This window comes from Drosophila willistoni (genome assembly GCF_018902025.1).
Source record: "Drosophila willistoni isolate 14030-0811.24 chromosome 2R unlocalized genomic scaffold, UCI_dwil_1.1 Seg167, whole genome shotgun sequence".
Taxonomy (NCBI): Eukaryota; Metazoa; Arthropoda; class Insecta; order Diptera; family Drosophilidae; genus Drosophila; species Drosophila willistoni.
In genome coordinates this window covers 16,984,518-17,008,003 of record NW_025814050.1, presented here as the reverse complement: position 1 = coordinate 17,008,003, position 23,486 = coordinate 16,984,518, and the positions used below count along the sequence as shown (strand labels likewise).

The 23,486-nt window shown below is 33.0% G+C and overlaps 3 protein-coding genes across 9 annotated transcripts; 1 reads left to right on the top strand and 2 right to left on the bottom strand.

Annotated features, from left to right (window-relative positions):
* Positions 1–424: 424 nt before the first annotated feature.
* LOC6641967 (transmembrane protein 65) lies at positions 425–19,725 on the top strand. Of its 3 annotated transcripts, XR_002724050.2 has the most exons (8): positions 425–1,280; positions 15,921–16,046; positions 16,206–16,247; positions 16,313–16,380; positions 17,247–17,450; positions 17,522–17,629; positions 19,467–19,589; positions 19,659–19,725. XR_002724050.2 is itself a non-coding variant. In XM_002065203.4 (6 exons), the coding sequence occupies exons 1-6, from the start codon at positions 917–919 to the stop codon at positions 17,627–17,629; spliced, it is 912 nt and encodes a 303-aa protein (XP_002065239.2). In that variant the 5' UTR covers positions 426–916; the 3' UTR covers positions 17,630–18,389. The 3 variants fall into 3 exon arrangements, 2 of the variants coding, with proteins under 2 accessions (XP_023031827.1, XP_002065239.2); XM_002065203.4 differs by lacking the exons at positions 19,467–19,589; positions 19,659–19,725 and having other exon boundaries at positions 426–1,280; positions 17,522–18,389; XM_023176059.2 differs by lacking the exons at positions 15,921–16,046; positions 19,467–19,589; positions 19,659–19,725 and having other exon boundaries at positions 17,522–18,389.
* On the bottom strand, positions 2,320–3,151 carry LOC6641968 (general odorant-binding protein 28a). Of its 4 annotated transcripts, XM_047010457.1 has the most exons (3): positions 3,072–3,151; positions 2,971–2,989; positions 2,320–2,919 (listed from the first exon to the last, which is right to left on the bottom strand). In XM_047010457.1, the coding sequence occupies exon 3, from the start codon at positions 2,883–2,885 to the stop codon at positions 2,457–2,459; it is 429 nt and encodes a 142-aa protein (XP_046866413.1). In that variant the 5' UTR covers positions 2,886–2,919; positions 2,971–2,989; positions 3,072–3,151; the 3' UTR covers positions 2,320–2,456. The 4 variants fall into 4 exon arrangements, with proteins under 4 accessions (XP_046866413.1, XP_046866412.1, XP_046866414.1 ...); XM_047010456.1 differs by lacking the exon at positions 2,971–2,989 and having other exon boundaries at positions 3,072–3,150; XM_047010458.1 differs by lacking the exon at positions 2,971–2,989 and having other exon boundaries at positions 2,320–2,925; positions 3,072–3,148.
* LOC6641818 (protein CNPPD1) lies at positions 19,559–23,401 on the bottom strand. 2 transcript variants are annotated; one of them, XM_002065202.4, is made up of 4 exons: positions 23,191–23,401; positions 22,818–23,126; positions 22,338–22,460; positions 19,559–20,618 (listed from the first exon to the last, which is right to left on the bottom strand). In XM_002065202.4, the coding sequence occupies exons 1-4, from the start codon at positions 23,227–23,229 to the stop codon at positions 19,821–19,823; spliced, it is 1,269 nt and encodes a 422-aa protein (XP_002065238.2). In that variant the 5' UTR covers positions 23,230–23,401; the 3' UTR covers positions 19,559–19,820. The 2 variants fall into 2 exon arrangements, with proteins under 2 accessions (XP_002065238.2, XP_046866411.1); XM_047010455.1 differs by lacking the exons at positions 22,338–22,460; positions 22,818–23,126; positions 23,191–23,401 and adding an exon at positions 21,793–22,331.
* Between the last annotated feature and the right edge of the window lie 85 nt (positions 23,402–23,486).

Genomic DNA, 23,486 nt, shown 5'->3' with positions numbered 1-23,486 from the left:
TTAAGACACTTTGTTCGGAAGCTTAACAAGAGCCCTTTCACCCTACAATCAATTAAGACCTTTCCGTCTATCTTAGGACCCTTTGGTCCTATTTAGATTTAGTACAGAGACTGACTAACCTGTGGACGACTATATACCATGCTTAAAATCCTTTAATTTTCAGTAATATATGGAATTAACTACTTATATTCCAGTTTTACATAACTTATTTAACATGTTGAGCTCGTTTAATTTGTATCCTTAATTTCCCCGCATCCAAATTCTCAAAGTTTAATACTATTTTTTTATTTATTTGAAAACATTTGAAATTTCTTTGGCGCCCAGTGCTAAGGGCTAAGTCGAAAGTGCTAAGGGCTCAGTAGTTCCGTCGAGTCCGTCTCAGCTGTATCAGCACGGTAACACTGACGCGCTTTGCTAGGCGTGGCAACTCTTACAGCTGATACAAACAATCGTCGGTCACCCACACCTCTCTCGTCTACCTGCTGAATAACCTGCTAAACTTGGCCGAGAGTGAAGTTTTGATGGTCAAAATAAAAGCTTTGCAGTCGTCTTAGTAAAGCTGGCAACTTCGTTGCAAACGCAACAAATTTCTTGGTCTGCGGGTCGTGTATGTGTTGTTTTGTGCTTCCCTAAGTGTGTGTGTGTGTGTTTGTGTTTGTGTGAGTGCGTGTTGTACGTAGTTGTGAGTGCGAGAGTTTCGAACTCTGCGTGGCAGTGTTTTTGTTTATATTCCCAGAGAGTGAATGAGATAGAAGAGACGCCAAACAAAGTGCGGAGATTTAAGTCTGTGACGTCATAGAGCTTTGATTGCAATTCGATCATCATAATCATTCTGCGTGACATCAACTGCCTGTGCAATTATTCTGTGCATATTGTGTAATAGTTTGTAAATAAATTCACCGACAACGTCACAAAAATGCGGCAACAATGCCAGAGCATCATGCGCTTAATGCGTCACTGCCAGAAAAGAACAACACCAGCAACACCAACAACAACAACGATGATAACGATAGGGAATCCACGAAGATTCTCCTCCTGCTACAGTCCACCTTCCCACAACACCTGTTTCGGTGATAGCATCGTTATCAGAAACCTCAACAAGTCGCAGTTTCTTCGATTGCCGCCAATTTCCCCACATCGATCATATTCAAAATTCAGTACACATTTAAATACGGAACGTGCTATGGAATTGCTCTGCAATCTGGATGAGGAGGAACGGGCCAATCTTCGTGATGCAATGTACAAAATGGAAGCCGATAAGGAGAAAAAAGCATACGAGAGTGAGTGGAATTAGGGTCAAACTATTCGACAATTCTATTTTAACTTATCAACTTGTTTCAAGAGATACAGGAATAATGATACCACTTTGAAAGTGTTTTCAAGATAACTCATCGGAAAAAACTAGTTTGTCTCTGAATTGTTTCCAATTGACAATATTGGAATATATGTATTTCAAGCTGTTTGATCAGGGACGGATTTACAGAAAGTCTAGTTCGGGGCACTAAAGAGAATCTCAACTTTTTTTAGGCGTAAGAAACCCTTTATTTTTTTTTTTTGTTTCATTAGAAAGATTTGGAATGTATAATTTTATGAGCTTTTACTATATTATGATATATTTCTTACTAAGACTATTTTATTGAGCCATCGTCCCTATATCAAGTGTTATAGTAGTCCGATTGAGTTTTAATTTGGCTGCTTAACGTAGTTAAGTATGTACTTTATTGCCTTAGTTAATATTAAAGATTTTAGAAGGAATGATCGAACGATTTTTTTTGCCAGTCAAGAAGGGGTTCTTTTGTTTAACTGCATCTATACAAAAAACTGCCGAATCTAAGATACTCCCAGTTACGGTTCAGAATCTGAATACAATAACCAACAAATTACTGCAAAAATTCCATCAATAAGTTGCTTGGGAGTTGAGAAAATCAGAGCTAAAGTCCGAAAATCAAAACTTCAGTGATTCGTGGTCATTACTGTATACACCTGAAAATATACTGTAAGTCCTTGTTATGCGTTACAAAAATTTAACTAGCTTTATGAAATTCTTTGCAAAGGTTTGTCAAAGTTTGGGAATCGAGGGAATTTTTAGTCCTCTAAAAAAACATTTTTCACCTCTTAAACTGTTGAAACTTCGATAATCAAGCCTCATATCCGCAACTGATCCGTATCACATAGACCACTAGCTTTAGATCACAATGGTGCTTAAACTCAACTGACACATTAGCTACAATGGTGCTATTTTTTTTCACCGGCACTGTACATACCCATATTATTAACTCCCGCCGAATCCACAAATATTATAATATTAATATTCCAGAATTATCCAAAACGGCATATAAACTTTTCAATTTGCTTTAATTTACAATTTAACAATAGAACGAAATATTTTTTGTAAGTACAATTCATTGGCCAGTTCTGAGTCGATATCCACATCCACATCTAAGGTCCTCATCAATTTACATCAAGCCATGTTTTTCGGCCTCAGTTTTGAAGCAATGGCCATAAGTCTCGGCCGCCTCGCAATGATCATCGGAGACACTGATGGCCGCACAAGTTTCACCAATTTCCATGGCGATCTTAATTTTGCTGGGATCATTGCCAGTGTATTGCTTGGCCTTGGCATGACCAGCCTCAACGTCCAATTTGCCATTTGCACCTAGGACACCCACTTTTTTCATTACACAGGCACGCAGGCATTTGCCCTCATAAGTTGAAGCCGGTTGCTTCTTCACAATCTCCTGCAAATCGCTATCCTTGGCACCAACTTCTCCCACACAGGCTTCAGCGAATTCCATAAACTTGACCATGGCTTCCTTCTCATCAAAGGCACTGACCAGGATGGCAGCTCCCAGAATTGCGATTGCGATCACCAGAGCAGACTTCATGACGTTAACTTGATTTGAGATTCACTAAACGAAACTGAAACTGAATTTGATTTAATTCTAGTCAAATATCATTCCGTTTATATACCAAATGTAAATGCTCTGAACTGTGAAATTATAGTTTAGATCGTTTAGCAAATTTCAAATTTAATTAATGTTATTTAATATTTTGCTTCGTTTTACTTTTACCTGTCGTTTAATGAATTTGTCAGTTTTTTTTCTCTGTTATTAATTTTTTGTATTGTTGACAAACTCACGGTGAATACGTAAAATGCTACGCCTTCTTCGCATCAAACCTGCCCAGAATAGAAGGCCAAGTTGACTGTATCTCGGTCACAGTTTATATGCCCTTAAAAAAATGCTAATTAATTATTTTAAAATATGATTTAACTGATAAATATCAAGTAAAGTGCGATGACCTAATGCTAAAAAAATAAAAATAAAACAATTGTTAGTTTTTTACCGACTAGAAACTACAATTTAATTTTGATAATACAAAATTCGACAGAAATTGACATACTATATAATTTATTTTGAAAACTAAAACTTAAACAAAGAATTTTGAAGCGAAATAATAGGCTTATTGATTATAATATTAATTAATATTTAGTTAATAGGAATACCGATAATAGAATTTTTCGATATTTTGGGGCTTCTGATATCTATTACACACAGTCAGGATTTGGATAATGGAAATTTTTAGTTTTTGTACTAATGCAAAGCGTTCTACATTTTCACATTTAATATTCGTTCTCATACAGATCAAAAATATATATTTATTTAAAGTTTCTCTCTGTGTTAAACCTCAACATGAGTTCAATTACCCCACTTTTTGGCTAGAGTACATAAAAAACCACCCACAAAATTTGGTTGTATTTGAATGCCATCTCAGCATGACTTTACACCCTCTTGTGTGCCCAATTTTTGTTTGGCCAGTTTCACGGCCGAAAGGGCGAGAGAGGGGCGTGGCAACGTCATCTCGGTTGGCTGCGTACGTGACCAAAGTCCTCAAAGCAACAAAAAAATGCCACAGATTTTGCCATTTCCTGTTAGACTCCTCTTCCTGTCGTGATGGCTTTAGTCAGTGCTCATTCTTTTTCATTCTCTTGCCTCGCAAATGCCTCCTGTTTGGCAAATCAATTCGGTTTGCCGCATTATTTATTTAAAAGGATAACAAATTGTTTGATTTATACTGTTAAAATCGGTCCATAAAAAAAATAGAGAAATAAGAATAACAAAATCTGTTACGTGTTGTTATCTATTTCAATAAACTGTTTCAGATTTGCATATTTATCACTACAACGTTAAATTGTGGAATAATTGCAAAAGTTTATTGTTAAAATAAATAAGGATATGCAATGTCGAGAACAGATATACAAAAGAATGCTTAAAATGGACTCATTTTAAATTTTTAATGTGAATTTAAAATTAATCTTCGAAGGGTGTAACAAAAAGTCCTTTCCCTTGTCGATGAATGTAGTAAAATATTATCAACGTAGTATAATTTCAATTAAAAGAAAGTTTGTAAAATAATAAAAATTTAGACTTATTCGTTACTTCTCCTAATTCCTTTCAAAAATGTAAACATAATGCAAAATTAAGGCGCAACTGCCAAAGATATCAATAATTTTTAATTAAAACAAAATCAAAAGAATTGTGTAGACTTTATTTTTTGGATTGAATACAAATTCTAAAATATAATGTCGATCATCCATCTGATTTGAGAAACAATTTTAAATAACACTTTTATACCTAAACCCGCCTAACATTTAGAAGAATGAAATAGTTATATTTTAATTAAAATAAGTACGACTTGAAAAAGAATCGCTCTGCATTTAAATTAACTTTAAGACAAGTCGGGCATATGATCGAAAAATGATTCGCGATTAATCAATAAAGTTAGTCGTTAATTATGAAAATAATGCGTACAAAATGAATTAAAAGGAGTCGTAGCTAGCCCTAGGGTACCATTTTCTCCGAACAAAGAGTCATTCATGATTCAAAAAGGAGCTCATTTATGACTACTTAATAAGAAAGGGGTTTCGAAGAAGATTCATTTGCGATCAGGAATTCTACAAAATACTGGATGGATGGCTTAAGTGTTTGAATAAATTTGTTGTAATTAAATTAGTTGGCAATACCAGCCTTGTTAACGTTGAACTAAAACTATAAAAATGTAAATGTCTTCCTGAAAGGTTTCTAAAATTAAACTTTTTTACAATTTACATGTATTGACAAAGGTCGCAAAATATGAAAATCAATACTCAATAATCTCAACTTTGACTTTTCATGGAGTAGGGTAATTGTTTTAATGGAGTAGGCTAAAAATATAAGCCATTATGAAAAACCATTATGCAAAAGGCCATGGTCCAGGGATTAGAAAATCTAAGTAACTCCCTTAATGTTAAATTATCCAACGAAAGAGTTAACATACATAGCTTTTAGTTCTGCTTTAAATAAAAGCACTTAAGAACCTATTAAACAAATGACCTTGTTAGTTCAAGTTGGCTTTTACATTTCCTATTGTCTGCCAACACCATTTCAACTGAGTCAACTAACCAGAGATCTAGACCAACTATTGATTTACTTGCTTACTTACAGAATTGTCTGTGTTTTGTGTATGTAAACATTATTTAAGTTACAATGTTAACTTAAGACCCAAATAGTTTATTAGCATTACGCTTAATACTGTTTATTTTGGCAAAATGCTTTAGGGCAGTAGTTGGATACAAATTTCAAACAAATAAATGGATTAAATGTATGACTTAAAGGGATTCTCAACACACGCATTGACATTTTAAACAAAATACTATTTAAATATGTGCATTTATTTATGAAAGAGTTTTTGTTGGTTCTACGTTTTCCAATTCAAATCAAAATCAAAGTTCCACGCAGTTTTTTTTTGTATTTGTTTTTTCTTCTGTGTCTCATTAAAATTCCAACACACTCACAAACAGAAGGTGATGATGTATTTTTATTGGCTTCGAACTACCCATACCCTGTATTGGCTTTCTTTATAAAGGAAAATTATTGAAAATTGATGTTTTGAATTCTTTTTCTTCATAACTTTTATATATTATTGTTATTATTAATTCAAAACTCACTGTAGAGACAATTAACAAAAAGTGTTTCAATTGATTAAAGTTTAGAAACATATTTTGTTTAACTTTTGCGACCTTCCGATAAGAAATTTACCAAATAATATGTATATACATGTATATAGATATATTTTACATACATTATTATATTGTTATCAGAAAATTCTCGAAAATTCATAAGCATTTAAAATATATCTTAACCTTTTTCTAAAAGGTAAAACTAAAAAAATTAAATTGAAAAAATTATTGAAAATTAAAAAACCCTTAAAGTATTTAAAATGGAAAATAAAAATTGCGTTAAAGGTATTTGTGTAAATAGTAAATAATTAGAAATAAAGAATAATTCAAAATATTGCACAAAGTAAATGAAATATATAAAGGAAAAATATTACAAAAAGTAAATAAAATATGTAAAAGAAATAAACTAAATACATATATGTATCAAAATTACTTAATTTCGGTTACCATATAATATATTTCACTCAAAAATTAATTTCTAGTTTTATATAATATTGAAATTCATTAAAATTTGTAAAAGGTTCGATTAGATTAGAAAAATTTCGAATTTTTAGAAGGTAAATAGGATATATCTAACTAAATAAAACCTCTGACATTCACAGAGAAATCTTAAACTCTTCTATGTACAGCGACAATCATATGTTGCCAATATACCCATTTTATAATATTGTCATAGGGTATTTAAAACAACTTTGCCCCGCAGCTGGTTAAAACTCGCAGAAACTGCTTTACGCACTGCTCCGCTGTGCTTGGCTGCTCTGTTGGCTGCTGCTGCTTCTGCTCAGTTGGCATTGACGTCGCGTCGCAGTTAAAGCTTTCGTTTTCATCGTTATATTTTTTCTTTATTTGCGAGAAAAACTTTGATGATTAGTTTTTCACGCTAAAATTTTCGCTTTTTCTCCGCAGAATGTGGCAAATTGCTCTGGCAAAATTTCAACTTATTTCCCGCAGATGTTTCAAATTGTTTTTGAGTTTATCAGCAAAAGCTTCATGAATTTCCTCACGTACTGATAAGCACTCGCATTGACTTTGATTTAACTAACTTGGTCTAATAAAAATGTTAGGCAAACATTTAACTAACGTCCATTTCAAGTGTAGACACTATTGGTATAGGGCTTAAGTTTTCTTATTTAATATAGTTGAGTTATGTATGAGGCAGAATCTGCAAAGTTACTTACAAATAAAACTAAGGAAAGAACACATTTTGTTTCCCCATTTTTGGGGAATCATTTAAATTGGTTATTTGGAAACTTCAGACTCAATAAAATCGTAAAGTTGCTTTACTTATTTGAGTAATACTCAGTGTTAGTAAAATTTTAAAATAATATAAATTGGTCATGTCAAAAAGTTATTTTCAGAATGAGCAAAGTCGCCAAAATGTATGTGACATGCAAAAGGAAGTCCATCTCGACCCCATTAATTATATATAGTCTTGATCAGAACCGTGTGTTCACAAAAAAACCTACATAGATCTAAAAATTGAGGGCTTCAATCCACCAGTCTTAGTCACCAAATTGTTGTACCACAAATTTTAATATAGGATTATAAGGTTAGGTTTTTCATATATTTTAAATAAGAATAAGAATAGTTTACAAAACTTTTTGGTAAAAAATACACAAGACCAACCACACATTACATCTCGGACTACCTTAGTTTAACTTCTCTATTCTAATATCGTAATGGGTCTTATATCATACTAACATCATTGTAACCTTTTTTGCTTTCCTTACTAAATTAGTTATCAAATATCATATATAGCTTAGTATAGTTTAAAAGCAACTTGCATTACACTTCATGTCATTTCGAGTAACGGATAAAGTAAATATCTCAAACCAAAGTTTTAATTCCTACTAAAAGTTTAAATAAATTCGCTTCTTATTATAAAAACAAATATTTTAAAAAGTGCAAAGTGCTTAAAAACTGTGAAACTGTTTACAAAACTTTCAGAGATTATATAAAATAATAAACAAATTTAAAATTCAGAGATGAAAAAAGTATTCTTTTTGTGCATTTAAGAATTACTTTCAAGGAAAATGTTTTTTAGCCACTAAAGCCAAGGGAAAGTTTGCAATTTGCATTGCTTTGTGGTCGAAAAGGAGCATCACAAGGGTCACGTTAAGCTGTCTCGTTTGATATTTATAGCTGCATAACTTTTTCTTTAAATGTAAAACTGATTAAATTTTGCCAAACAAGTACAGAAATAAACAAACAGCGGATCTAGAAATGTAAAAGGGTGAAAGTTATACTCCGTAAAATATGCAATGCTTGAAAGTATGTTTCCTAAAACCCTTTAAAATTTTTTGGAATGTTCTTTAGCTACCAAAAATGTTTATTAGCATAATTAACGCAACTAAAAGTGAAACTATTGCATACTTTGAGGGGCAAACTCGTTCTATTTCACATTCTTGGATCTACCACTGCAGTCAGAAAGTGTAAGAACTTGCTTTCCTATTCTATTCATTACTAGACACTTTCCCTTTTTTTTTACGCTAGTGCAAACTGTTGATTTTCTGCCTGCTGGCACAATTACTTTTTATGTCCATTTAAAATTCCATTACCGTCGAAAAGAAAGCTTTCGTTCAGTATGAATTGATGTAAAGGACACCAACAAAAAAAGAGGCAAAAAAAGCTCAAATCACTTGTACTAACCTAACTTAATCAAATTAGCGGTTCGGTAGGCACTCCAAATGAAAGCAACAACCCCCCAAAAAAAAAGTCAGACACTTTATTTGCCATTGGGGTTGGTTCCGGGCCAACAACCACCCTCAAACCACAACCCACCTCAAACCCTACCCCAAAAAAGTAAGCTTGCTCTCATCTAAACATTAAATGATGCTCATTGTGCCGCACGAACAGAAGTCATGAGGCAGCACCAGCTGCTGCCTTACATATTGTATTTCGACCTCATTTACAGAGGGGGGTGGAAGAGGAAAGACCCCCTTAGGGCCTGACTCTTTAAATTCAAATTTGCCAGTGAAAATGGAAAATGAATGACTATGGAAATTTTCTTCCATTTATCAGAATTTACTCATAACAAATGGCTGATAAGATTTTCATCATTTTGAAGGCACACACAAATTTTGCAAATAATCAACCCAGGGGCATGAGAGTTAAATGAAAAATGAATTGAACTCTCTTGTTCCGAGTGTTGTCTATGTGTGTGTGTGCGTGTGTGTGTGTGTCTGTGTGGAGCTGCAAATGAAAACGGGCAGGAAAAGGGGAAATTGGTTGTATTTAAAATGGAGAAAATCAATATGCATGCCATAGAAAAAAACTTCAATTGCACAAAATGAACATGAACAGTAAAAAGCAAGAAGGAAAATATGTGTATACAAAATTTTTTAATTAAATTTATTGAAGCAAATAAAATTCAATTAGACAAAATTGTGATACTTTTTTGAAAACAATTAATCACAAAGTGTTTTTTTCTATATCTAGATTTTGAAGGATTTAACTTTATTTAGTTTCAATTGTTTTAATCCTTGGACTTAATCTAATACAAATGTTTTTTTATTATTTATTTATTATTCATTGCTCTTTTTTTGGCTTAGTAGTTGTCTGTTTGCTGTCAATTCATTTGATATTCTTATCTTAAATTAAAGTTTCCCATTTTGCTGGACTTCTCTCAATAAAGTCATGAAATTTCCCCTGCGCTTTGTTTATTGAAAGGCTTATATCGCTTATTCATAACGATTACCGTCATAATATTCACCCAGTTTATGGTTAAAACGTTTTAATTTTTTTGTTATTTCAATATGGCTTAGAAAACATTTCATTTTTTTGTGACCCATAAAAATGTTGTCTTAGATCGAAAAGAAATATAGGTTTTTTATATACAACAAAACATACACCAGTGGGCATAAATATATATGGACTTGAGGCACCTTGTAAAATTTTTTAAAGGTAGTAATAATTATTGTAAGGAGTAAAATATTTTCTATTTCTTAGCATATTTTCTGTTTTTAAGCAGTGGCTTAGTGATGTCCTAAAGCTTTCCAGGATCACTTAAAAAGTTTAAGACTTTTCTTTTAGAACTTTATTATTTCAGCGGTTTATCATGGAATTATTAGATAACTTGCCATTCTTTTTAATGACAGCTCCCATAGAATTGTTTTATTGTTTTTTACTTAATATATAATATCCATGTCAAATATATTAAGGATTGGACGACTATATTAAATTGCTTGAACGATTTTCGAGCCAATAACTTTTTATCAGAAAATCATTTTCATTTGTTATTCCGATATAACTGTACTCTAAATATAATAAACTCAAAATCTTGGATTAGAAAAAAAATTGGATTAGAATCTGTTGACGTTCTGTTTAAAACGTTGTTATTCCATTCTATGATGATTTTTTGTAAATTTTTTTCAAGAAGATCATAGGGAGACATATACAGATAGTCTTTCTAAGGTATAAAAACATCGCTAATCAGTTAAAGAAACTTCCTCCTTATTAAATTCTGCAATTGATTCAATTGGCAAGGCAACAACAATTTATTTTTGTAACATATTCCTTAAAAAGTGCTTAATTAAGATATAAAATATAAATTAAAATAAAAAAGTGGTTTCACCCTTAATGAATCTATGTTTAAACTAATTGAGAAAAAAAATTGTAAATTGTAAGTTTCAGAAAGAAACTCTGTAAACACTATATTTATGGCCACTAGTGTACTAAGATACATATGAAATGAACTAATCCCAAGACCACAATGTATAACAATCAGAGGGCATAAAAAAACAAAAAAGGAAACCCAAAAGCTTCCTCTAAGCCCACCCATACACACACACACATACACATAAACAATTGTACAAACGCACCTGGTACTGAGAGATCCAGCTTCACATCCCTGGATATCATCCGGGGAGAGCTTAATGCCGCCACACACAGTTTTCAATTTATCGTCGTCGCTGCCGTTTGTTTTAGTACATGTGCGTGTCCCTCCTCTCTCTCTCTCTCTCCCTCTGCTCATCTCGCTTGTTTTATGACTTTTCAAAAAGGTACACAAAGAATGATGATGGAGACAGGCCGAGAGAGAGAGAGACTCAGAGAAAAGCGAAATGGACCCACACTCCTATGCTGTTATACACAGCTGTTGCTTCCAAATTACTTGATTCCATTCACCTGTGAAGTTTCTTTTTATAGCCAACGCCTTGGCTTGCCACGTGCTTCAAAAGTAAAGTGATGCGAATGTTTTCTGATGTTTTCGTCATATTGAATCAAATTACCCAAAGACATCTTCAGACATAAGATGTATATATAAATGTGTAGCATACTTAGCAGGGCTTTTGACAAACGAGTCCATCCTGTCGCATGCGCTAGTCTCCTTCTGCTTCATCATTACATTTTCTCTTATGAAGCTGAAGGTCCTTTTTATCAGCTCGCTCGGAATTCCGGCTACATAAAGGAGATAAAATTACATAGGAATGTTAAAGAGATTCTCAATGCTTTAAGCCATCAGAAGCATCAAGTGGAAACAGTCATGGCATGTCAAGATAGACATAGAAAAAAGAAAACCCTGTCAAGAACAGAAATTCGCATAAAATTCTTTCTAAACTTTAAATCATAGACTCAGTTCAAATTCCAAAGTTTGCTCCATTTCTCAACCTTAAACTGTCTTGGCAGCTTATTTAGTGGTACAGCAAAAACTTATTTCGTTTGAAAACTTTGCTGAAAAGCAAAACTAAATGTATTTGTGTGTGTGTGTGTGTGTGATAGTGTTGGCCAATTTAAATGCTAAGCAGAGAAGTCAGTCAGCCAATAAGCGCAAGTAAATGTTATGCAAATTGCCAAAGGAGAATCTGCTTCATCTCCCCCCTATTTAAACTCCAAATGTACGTTATGTACACACACACACACACACACACACACGTGTGGATATACCAATATCCTTATATAGATACATTCCCATCATCTGACTTTCCCTTAAAGTCAGTTACTTCTGCTCTGAAGTGCTTGAAATCGTTTCAAGCAGCAACAGATACACCACTCACATATATATATATATATACATACATATAGGTATACATATAAAAGTATGTACACATGTATATGTATATATGTATATGGAGCAATTTCCTGTTGCTTCAACTTTACTTTCTCTGCTCTGTATGCGATGAAAATTGCTCCAACAACATGGCACCCCGTTTATCTTTTGTGGCCCCATAAAGTGTATAGAAAAAAAATAAAAAGGAACATGTATAAATTTTTGATCAGGGATAACGACATTTAAATGCTCTTAGATTTAAAAATTTAACTCCTTTTTTTCTACTCATTTTCCTAAGTATTAATATCAGAGTTAAGCATTATCATAACTTCTCGGTATTAAAAAAAACGGATTAAAAATGAAGAAATAATGACAACTTAATAACTTTTCATATAAAAACTCTTTCTTGGAATAAGCGTAATAATAATAACAAGGCTAAAGCAAATAGTAAATGTTTTTGGCAATTTTAAAAAGTCATATAAAAGTTTTTCATATGCACATTCATGGATTTTATAGTTTTATTTCACATTTATATACATAATTGGAATTTATAGTTACTTCTTTTTGCATTTTTATATTTCTCTTTGAAGCCATGTCCAAAAAAATGTTCTGTAATAAATAATTCTTAGTCTATTTAACACACATTTGGCTAAGCCTTACATTTTGTGTATTGAGTAGAGTAGAAGACACGTAAAACGAAGTCAAAACATCAAGTGCGGTTCTAAGATTTCATTTGAAGTGTTGCCTACTTTCAGCCGTCTTGAAGTTTGCACAGAAAATCAAAATCCAAATGGTTGTGGGCATGTATACATACGTGTGGGTGGGTGGGCTGTATGTGTGCGAATGTGGGTGAATGAGGCCTGTGTAGGTATTGTGTTGAATTTGAGCAAGGTCAGTTGATTTAGCCCTGGATGGAAAGCGATAGCAGGCAAACATATGTGTGCCTTGGTTTTTATGACATGTTTCATTCGCTTTACTCGGGTTGAACATGTTGGTTGTAGGTCGCGGTGATTCAAGCGAGGATTTGTTGTTGGTTGTTTTATTTCGTTTTTTTTATGTTAAACACTTGTCCGTCCAGACTAAATGCCATAATTACCCTGAAAATTGCTCAGTGGCAATCATGCATTAAACATCAAGTGTGTCAGAGGACACAAAGTACTCCTACACACACACACACACATGACATGCATGTTTATCTAACATGTGTGCGATTCTGTGGCAAAGTGCCCTCTTGTGGCGCCTACAAATAGGCAGCACATTATTCTTTTTATGACCCTTACTTGTGTTCTGGTTTGTTCCAACAGCGCAACGCTGCGGCGAAGTGACAGTTAATTAATTGCTAGCTGATTTTAATGATAATTACAATGATTTAATGATAATCTGTGGAGAGTTGAATTATTCCCCATTAGATGTTGGGGTGAGGTTCATTTATCAAATTGATTACCACCGGAAATTGCAGATTAATTTATTGAAATTAACGATTAAGCTTTGTTTTACTTATTGATAGAAATGTCAGTGAATTGGTATATTACTTTCTAGAGATTCAAAATAGGACCAATTTGCACCTTAAAGTATGCAATGGGCAATCAAAACATTCATTTTTGGGTAACTACATGTTCTTATGGGGAATAGCCTAATGCTGCAATACTGTCTAGTTACTGTTAGCAATGAGCATCATTTTCTAACTATTGGGTTTCCCGAAAGATTTGTTTAACCACACATAGCATACTTTAGGGAGCTAATGTCTGCTCTTACACATTCCAAGATGCACCATTGCTAAGGAAATAAAAAACTGTCCATCTTACCTCATTAAAACGGTCTAAAAGGACTTCTTTACCTTGCCATAACTTACGTTTAAGCCGACGACCTCGCAACGCACGTTACACTTAGTCCTAGTGAGGCCGTCTCATACATACTTATAAGGTTATGACTATGTTTAGCTTGTTCTCAGAAGTCTTTTTGACCTTCTCTTAAAGCGAGTCCGAAACTTAAATCTTACAAAAGTATTTGCTTAAGGTCTTTAATCTACAAAATTATAATTTGCTTAAGAAATTTGCTTTGGTTAAGTTGGCTAACTTTACAATCCCTTGTTTTTTTCTATAACTAACTTTTAATTAGCCTTTTAGCCGTAGGGCATTAAGGTAGTCGAGTCCAGGAACTAAGTGTGATTATGGCTCATTGTTTGCTTACAACAAACTGAACGGCACGTGACCCGACATTGAGGCACGCGTTTAACTAGTTTTTCAGACCCCCTGGCTTATGCAACGTAATAATAAACAGAGAAACAGAGTGTTGGGTAAACTAAAAGTACAAAAGTACCGTTGAAACTGGTGTGAAAATGTCCCGTTAAACACATATTACACCTGTATGTCGATATATGTATGTATGCACGACTGCATTAGGCGCGTGAAAGTATGCAGTGGAAAAACGATGGCGTTGAAAGAGAATTCTGCTTGATGGAAGCGTCCTATCGTGTGTGTGACTGGGTCTTAATTAAATTTTACACCTGCATACGGCAACCTAGTATATACCTACATGCATGTACTCCTGCCCGTATTTTGTTTACAATTTACGAGAATTTATTTTCATTGCCATTTTGAATGCAGATTGCAATTCTAAAGGCTGAAAGGTTGAAAAGGCTTTCATAATGCGTTCACTGTTTGCCATTTTTTCAGCACTTTACTCTGTGTAATTAGTGCTTGTTGACGTGCCAAATAAAATAAAACTTAATTAGCGTGGAATTTTTTATATTTAAGATATAAAAAAGTATCCTTATTCCCCAGAAAGGGGGCGCTTTTAAACCAAAGCAAAGAATATCTGTCCAAGTTTTTAAGTCACATTAAATTTTACGTTCCCAGAAGTTGCAAATGCAAAACGAAAAAGCGAAATCATTTTTTGCATTGGTGGCAAAATGTTCTCACTCCCAGGGGTGAAATTTAAATAGTCACAATTAAATATTATGACCCCGAGGATGTCTATCTGTTTCCTTTTTGTGTCAGTGCTTGAAACGTGTTTTCAATGTTCTCTTAATTGTCAAGCCATCAACGTTGTCAGGGGAAAAAAGGATACTGACAGTTTTAATGGAAAAATACATGAATGTCATCCAATCTGAATGGCTGCAATCTACATTTTATATTATGTGGAATAAGGAGAGAGAGAGATATATAGAGAGAGACAGATATTACCCGATTAAACTCTTGCTTATCGACTTAGTTTTTATAATCAATAAACGAATTTTGTACTTAATTAAGGATTTGCATCTCTTCTTTTATAATGAATTTGTTGGTCTAACAGTTTTATCCTCAATATTCATTTCCGAATCCTTAAAATCCAAGCTTTCCTGCTATTAATATGATACACATATCTAGAATTATTATTATTTTTATAAGATATTATATTTCAAGTTAAGATTTCTTATGAAACCAATTCCATTTTCATGATTTTACTTTATTTTATTTAAAAAGTTTAAGTAAAGTTTTATAAAGACTTTTTTACATCATTACCCATTAAATTCATATATCAGTTTATCTATTTATAGAGGTAAAATAAATACTTATATAGTTATACTAGAAAAAAGAGCATCAAAGACTTTTTAACCCAGATCCAGAGATCTTTTAGATTCCAGATTTATTAATTATCATGAATTTCACTTCAGGCTTGAACATTAGCTTTACAATCATAGTTATAGTTAGTTATAATTTACAATTTTACATCCGTTTAGCATGTACCTCTAGTTATTATTTCTATACAACTTTATCTTAATCAAAATCTTTTTGTTTTCTTTTTTTAAAATCTTTTTCATATCGAACATTATTTTGTGATATGCAATCCAACACAAAACAACTATACACAATGGAATACACACACCTATCTACACTCTACACTTACCCTTCCAATCGATCCATTATATCTACACATATATATCTATATATATAGGCCAACTGGCCGTTGGCAGTTGGCGTACACGTTTTGGACGACTATCGACCAAACCCACATTGGGTCAAGTGGATCCCTCGGGTACTTTCTGTGCTGTACCCGATGAATGGCTGAGAAAGAAAATGGGTAAAGGCAATCAGAGTCAAAGAATAATCTGTAATCGGCTTTTGAATAACCAACTAACAATCTGAAAGGAAACTGAACAAAAATATATATTTCACTTTTTTTATTCAATTTGCTCATTAATGTGAATTCTCTTTTTGCAATTTTCTCCTTTCAATGCAGTTGAATCGGCCACTCCACCGACTGCTGGTCAATTATATAGCAGTAAGTATATTAATTATAGTTTTTTAAGTTTATTTATTGATGCGAAATTCTCATTTGCATTGCAGTTTTCTTTGTCAACGCGGTGCCATTTATTGCATTTGGTTTTCTTGATAATTTTATTATGATCATGGCGGTGAGTATAAAAAAACAAAAGCAACCAACAAACGTTTTAATTTAAGATCTGGGTCGTAATTTATTATGATAAATTGAATAATACCAAAATCTAAAAACTAAAACATAGCTAAAAGCTAAAACAAAGCTTATTTATTAAAATTTCGATTAAATTCTGAACAAAATAAGTGAATCAATATGCAAATTCACGCAAACTTTAAATTAACTTTGCTAATCTGTAACTTTGCTAAATTTTAACCCAATTTTATGAGTGATTTCTGTTTTTAGTACATATCCAAAGTTTGGGGTATTTGAATAATGCATACTTTAATTTTCAAAGTACAACGAGTTTTTCCAACTCCATTAAAGTCTCAAAAATACAATTTTTTGCCAATAATTTTAATTTTTCCTGCAAAAAGTTTGTTGAACATAAAAATTACATTTACATTATTTTTTCATTGTCTGAAGTAAATAGTTGAAATTTATTATCAAATTATATTTCAAAATTCCAACGTTTCGTTCGAAATGGCAAAGTAAGTCTTTCATCATTTATTCAAATTTTTAATTTTGATAATAAATATTGATACTTGAATTTTGTTTAAAAAAAATGAGATCTAATGTGGAAAATTTCCAAAAAATAAGATAAAATTAAAATAAACTCACACATATCACTATAAAATCTATAAAAAACTTTATTGCAATTTAAAAGTTTTAGAAATAAAAGAATACATATATATCTACATATGTAGTGTGTGTTCTTTTGATTTACATTTTGCCAAACTGAAAGAAAGAATTTCAAATATTCATTGATTTAAAATATTAAAACAAAAATCCTTCTATATACCTAATACTATAAATTTTTCAATATTTCTTTACCGTAATTGACAGGGCGAGTACATTGAATTTTATTTGGGTCATTTTGTTACCTTGTCCACAATGGCGGCTGCTGGTCTGGGCAATACCATTAGCGATATCCTTGGCATAACCATGGCCACCTACGTTGAGAATGCCTGTCACTTGTTGGGCCTGAAGCAGCCAAAACTAACCCCAGCGCAATTTGAGCTCAAGTCGAGTAAACGGTCATCCAGTTTTGTAAGCAAATTAAGTTATAGATTAACATGGATTACCTTTAATAATTATTCAATTTCAATTTCTATTCACAGGGTCGAATTGTTGGCATTACAGTGGGTTGCCTGTTGGGCATGTGCCCATTGTGGTTTATGGACTACTCAGATGGAAAGACTTGTCCGGATGACAGCAAAGCGATATAAGTCTGTACTTAAATGTAACTTTTTTTGTTAATTTATATGTTATGTCTTTACAAAAAACACTGGCGATTTTACTTTAAACATTAGAAAATGTATGTAATGGCTTTCAAACACGAAGAAAACAACACGAAACTAAACGCATTAGTTGTAATTTCAAATTGTATCGAACTAATTGTGACACTCAAAGTACCTACTAGCCTATCTTAAATCTAACTAACTAAACTGTATAATTAAATTAGGCTTTGCAATATTCTTTAAATTCGCACTGACTGGACTGCACACTAAAAAAAAAACAAAATAAAAACAAAAGTATATCAAATATTAGCCTGATATTAAAAACATGTTAGTAGAATATTAGATAACCATATATAGTTACCAAATTCATAATACACCCATAACACACATAATGACAATGGTCCTAGAAAAAAAAAATGGAAAATCAAATCAAATCAAGGAAAAATCATAAATTGTTATTATGTAGAGCAACTAATCCAAATGATATACATACATATATAACACCAATATTAAGTACATATATTAATATCTGTGCTCTAATTTTCCTCCACTGAAAAGTGCCTATAAACTTAACCTGTGCCATCCCTTAAAGCTCGCTCCTTCTCCAGTTTTTGTCCATTCTAATCTCAAAATGATTTTACCATACATTAGAAACACATAATTATATAAAAATATTGTTAAAAAATGTCCAAAAATTGTAGAGAGCTTATCAAATGAATAAATCAAAGTATATGTAGCTTCAGCAAAACGTTGTTTATCAATTAAATTATTGAATTTAGTTGCTTGATCTTTATGTTATATGTCTTTAATTATATGAGAGCCATTCAATTTTTAGTTATTGGCTGCTTATCAAGTAAGTATTGTGTAAAATCTTTGGTAATTTAAAGATCTATGTAGAATTTTGCCTTAAGAAATATAGTGTAAAGAAAGTCAATGTGAAATCAACAATTACATTACACTGTGATAGTCGAAAAAAAGACATGGTAAAACTCGATGGTTTCATCCTATTTCGGGTCCTGCGAATCGAACTGCATCATTAGTTTTTCAAGTTATCACGATGGTTTCGTACAAGATTTTTGCGGAAGTTTTTCATCAAAGTTGCCATTTTTTCGAAAAGGGTTTTTTTTCACTTTCTTCTAGCTTCTAAAATATTTATTTTGTTTACAAACTTTCTTCAACAAAGTTTCTTAGAATTGAACGGGCTACAAATGTTGGAAAAACATCTACCCCATATATCCGTTCGTACCCGATCTTTGGGACAAAATGACAAAGAAATCAAATCTTGACCAAATTTGTTATGTTTTCCTTCTGGCATTTTGCTAATATTGAGAATTTTCCATTGGAAGCTATTTCATAATATGAGAATTTAGTTTGCTCAATGTCAGCAGAAGAGGCTTCAGACCTATCTAGTTTATGATTAACAATATAACCATTTAATCATATTGATTTTTCTTTTAGATATGGTAACAAAATTAAACTAACTGCATTTGTTGAGTTTTTGGATAATATTTAAACAGTCGGTATAATAACATAATATTATTTTTTTGACAACAATATCAAAATTATATACCGTGAGCTTCATTTATTGAATTCCAACATAAATCAAATCTGCAATCAACGAGTCAAAAAACATTCAAACATTATTTGAACCAGAACCATTTGCACATTGCCTTAGCTTAATAGTTTGCCATTTTAAATAAATTTTAGTGCCAAACATTGTAAGAATTGATTAATATATTTGTTTATGTATCAGCCAAAAACTCCTAATGAACCAAAAGACCTAAAAACCCTTCAAATTTACCCTTTTTTGAAATGTCTTTTACAGCACTTTTTTAAAATCGGGACCAGTATTAAAGACAAGAAGCAGCTAGGCTGAGAGACTTGTGGGAGACCAGAGACAAAAGTATACAAAACAAATTAGATCAAAAATTAACTGTATTGAGTTGAAGTAAGTTTGAAAAAATATATATAGGTTTAATTTATTTTCGTAAATTTTAAATTTTTTTTTTCGTTTTAGTTTTACAGGTTTACAGCCATTTTGGATTGGCTTAGCATTTAGTTAAAACAGTTAGGAAATGGAAAAGAAAATATTTTAAAACTTGATGTGCAATTTAAATGTTTTTTGTTTTTTTCTTATTCTTTTTTGTTGTGTGTGTTTAATTTATCAGCAATAAAGTTATTAAATTAATTTGGGCCACAACTCTGGCCAACGGATTATAAATGAATTTTGCATAGCATCGCTAAGCAATTGCCAAAATATAGAAGCATTGTGTTGTTGTAGATGACGATGATTGTTGTATTGGCCAAGGGGGAAAGGATTCTGATGTTCAAGAGCTCCCACCACATCACTGTATTGCGACTTGATGTTTAACCAATTTTGAGCATTATCCCGATGTGTGAATATTGCAGCCTTGCCAAAATCGGCGGGAAATAATGAATGATGATTGGGTGCAAGTTTTTCCATACGTCGAATGCGTTCCCGTTCACTCAGTCTAGCCTCGTCACAGTATTGTTGCTCCAACTTTGTTAATTCTTCTTCAACATTGAGTCGCAAACAATTTTCGTTGGCCTCGGATGGATCGGATGTAATCTCATGGTTAATTATAACAGGTGCAGCTTGAGTTGCATTCGTTGAATCAACTGGAGTGGTTACTGTCATGGTACTTGTTGCATTGCTGTTGGCCATAGCTTCATTTCGAGTTGCCGTCGTTCTAGCCGTACGATACCACAAAGTGCCCGGCACTTGGCTGGCTATAAAGAAAGCTCCGGCTATGGTTATCACACTGGCCGCATAGCTCAGTGCTAGGACAGCTATGTTATTTAGCATGAATTTCATCCAAGCAAAATCGGGCAACAGGTGCACCAGTTCACTGTACGTTAACCAGCCTCGCCGTAAGCCTTCACGTTCCGCCAACGTACGTTCCACAGTATTGAGTTTCTCAAAGAATTGCTCATTTGATATGTATATATTCCAGTCCTTAAATAAAAGAGAATAACAAATTTATAATATTTACAGTAGAAAAAACTTTGTACGGGGTCGGGATTCAACTGTGATAAAGATTTGATATTTTTGCAAGTTTTCGTGTAACTTTTTTCTTATCTACAAGTGTCAAACTGAAGTAACATACGTAGAGTATTCATCATTATAACATACATATCTAAATAGTGCCTAATTGTTATTCATAGTTATTCGATTTTATTCGAATTGGACAGAAACACAGCTTATTATTATTTGCATCATATAATGACCTAGCTTAATGTCAAGTATTCCTTTGGGAGCTATATGATATAGTAGAGATCTTGGCCCCATAATCTCATTTTCTCCTGCTGATTAAAACTATTTTAACTATACTTTATACCCAAGTATATGCAAGTCTTTAAATAATCTGCTACTACCACTGTTAAATTCTGTATGTTTAAGTAATAAGTAAGACAAAGTTAATAAATTTAGAAGAATTGAGAAAAGTTAAGGCAAATTGAAGTAATCCAAAAAGTCAACTACCATAAATAAAACCTTTGATTTAAGATAATATTTAGAGTTATCCAATATATAGGTCCACAAGGTATGCATCATATAGCATATATAATGAATATGTAATGCTTTTTAGAACACTTCCTCTTTTGATATACAAATAGCTATATAAGTATATATAAGCTGTTGTGTCCACAGAAGAGAGGTACGCGTGTTCTTCTCTCTTGTCTTTAAGGGTTGCAACGGTTTTTGTCGTTGTCTCATAGGTCTCCGCAACCATGAGCACATCTTCAAGAGTCGGCTGGTGCTTTTGAAGAGCAGCTGCCCGTACTGCATCATACGGGGTATGTACGATGATCTGATCCCGGATCATTTCATCTACGTAGTTGGACAAACAACCTTGTGCAGAACACACAAATTGACATTCACGAGCGATCCCGCGCAAATCGGCTACCCACTCTTTGTGTGTTTGACCATGTGCCATCTCTTTCCTAAAAAATTCGTAGCGCGCTGCTACAATATGACGCTTAGTTGTGAAATGTACAGTAAGTTTGTCTGTGAGCTCTTTATATGTATGTGTGTTTAAGTTGCTACTCCCGAAGAGATTTTTAAGAAGCTCGTACAAACTGACGCCACACCAAGAAAGAAAATATGCTTTTTGTTTTTCGTCTGCACTGACCGAATATGCATTAAAATGTTGCGATAACTGTTCTAGATAAGACTCCCAATTTTGATTGTCTTTGTCAAATTTGTGAAATGGAGGACACATAGCTAATTCACCCGCGTGGCTTGAATTACTAGCACTAGATGAAGAATTATTTCCAAGAATTTCTCTCATCCATTGTCGTTGTTGTTCTAGAATGTTCGTTGTGAATTGCTGTTGCTGGGAAAGCAATTCTTGAAATTCCGCGCTTTCTATTGGCATCTTGATGAGAATCAATGACTGACCAACTAGATTTTACACAATTATTGTAGCTAAACGTTTTAATTTGTTTTTTGCCTCGTCGCCATTAATGTTGTGTCCACAGAAGAGAGGTACGCGTGTTCTTCTTGAGAGCTTATGCTAGACTGGCCGTTTATTGATGTTTTATGACAATGTTACCATATCTAAGGAATACTAGGTTTTACAATGTTGGGAAATGCTTATTTTAGATTTTAAATGATACATAACATAAGCTATATAAGCTCATTACAATATTTGTTTTTTTTTGTTTGAAAACTTACAATGGCCGTTAGAAATTCAAGTTCCATTTCCTTGAGTCGATCTTCGGTCATTTTGCCTTCTTTTGCCCAGTCTTCCAAATAGAAACGTTCATCATGGCCAGCATAGAATTTCGTTGAAATCATCTGTAAACAAATAACAAAATATATAAATAAACGCATGACGTCAGAGAACACATTTTTTTGTAAGCAATGCAAATTCGGGCATCTAAATGAGTCATTATATAAACTTGCAAGAAAGAAGCTTTCAACAATTGTTTGTTTATTTTTAATTAAAATAAAAATGTCACCTTACAATTAAAACACCTTCACTCATATCTCGCCACTATATATATATATATATATATATATATATATATATATATGTACGTGCGACTGTGTGTGTTAGTCGCGTTCAAAGCAGGTTATCAATCAATCAACAGGTTAGAGAGAGAGATAGCACCCGCCGCGTGATTTGTACGATGATGAGAAGCAAACACTTACCAATGACAGTACAAACAATTCCTGTGGCGTGATTCTACAACAATAGCCAGGATCGATGATATTCAAACGATCCAGATATATCAGAGCCATTATAAGGGAACAAGGTGTGGCTTGAAATTTGCCAGCTGTAACGCAATTTAAGCGATGCAAAGAATGCCCACGATGCGGCTCAGAGAAAATCTCTGATGCATATTCGGCAAAAGGCAAGGACAAAGCCATATCAGAATCCGAATCCGTATCCAAGTCCACATTCATGCCATAATAGAGAGTCTTTCGAATCCTATTTATATACTCGCCATGATGCATCACCTGTGAATTTACAAAATTTTCACTTTTTTTGATCCAATCGAAATTATTAAACTATTTAATTAACCTTTTTGTTTGGATCTGGGACGAATTTGCTGCGCCCCATCCTGTGTGTGTGTGTGAGGTGTGTGTTTCACAATACAATACAATTTATTCTAATTTTTTCTATTTGTGTTCTCTGTTTGTTGCCCACGCGGATAACTGTAATTCCCACGTCAACGTAAATTCTACTCCATGTAAGACCAGGGCTACATGTACTTTGTTTCTGTTTTGCTGTCAATAGGAAAATTTTTCATTTTGTTCGAATTTATAATTTTGGGTTAATTTAGAAAAATTGTTTGTTTATGGCCAATGTTTATTTTG

Coding starts and splice junctions, on each gene's coding strand:
- LOC6641967 (XM_002065203.4), top strand. CDS start 917: ATGCGGCAACAATGCCAGAGCATCATGCGCTTAATGCGTCACTGCCAG. Junction 16,047..16,205: donor ATGGCTGAGAAAGAAAATGG/GTAAAGGCAATC, acceptor CTTTCAATGCAG/TTGAATCGGCCACTCCACCG. Junction 17,451..17,521: donor GTAAACGGTCATCCAGTTTT/GTAAGCAAATTA, acceptor TTCTATTCACAG/GGTCGAATTGTTGGCATTAC.
- LOC6641968 (XM_047010457.1), bottom strand. CDS start 2,885: ATGAAGTCTGCTCTGGTGATCGCAATCGCAATTCTGGGAGCTGCCATC.
- LOC6641818 (XM_002065202.4), bottom strand. CDS start 23,229: ATGGGGCGCAGCAAATTCGTCCCAGATCCAAACAAAAAG. Junction 23,127..23,190: donor TCCCAGATCCAAACAAAAAG/GTTAATTAAATA, acceptor GTAAATTCACAG/GTGATGCATCATGGCGAGTA. Junction 22,461..22,817: donor AATTGTTTGTACTGTCATTG/GTAAGTGTTTGC, acceptor ATTTGTTTACAG/ATGATTTCAACGAAATTCTA.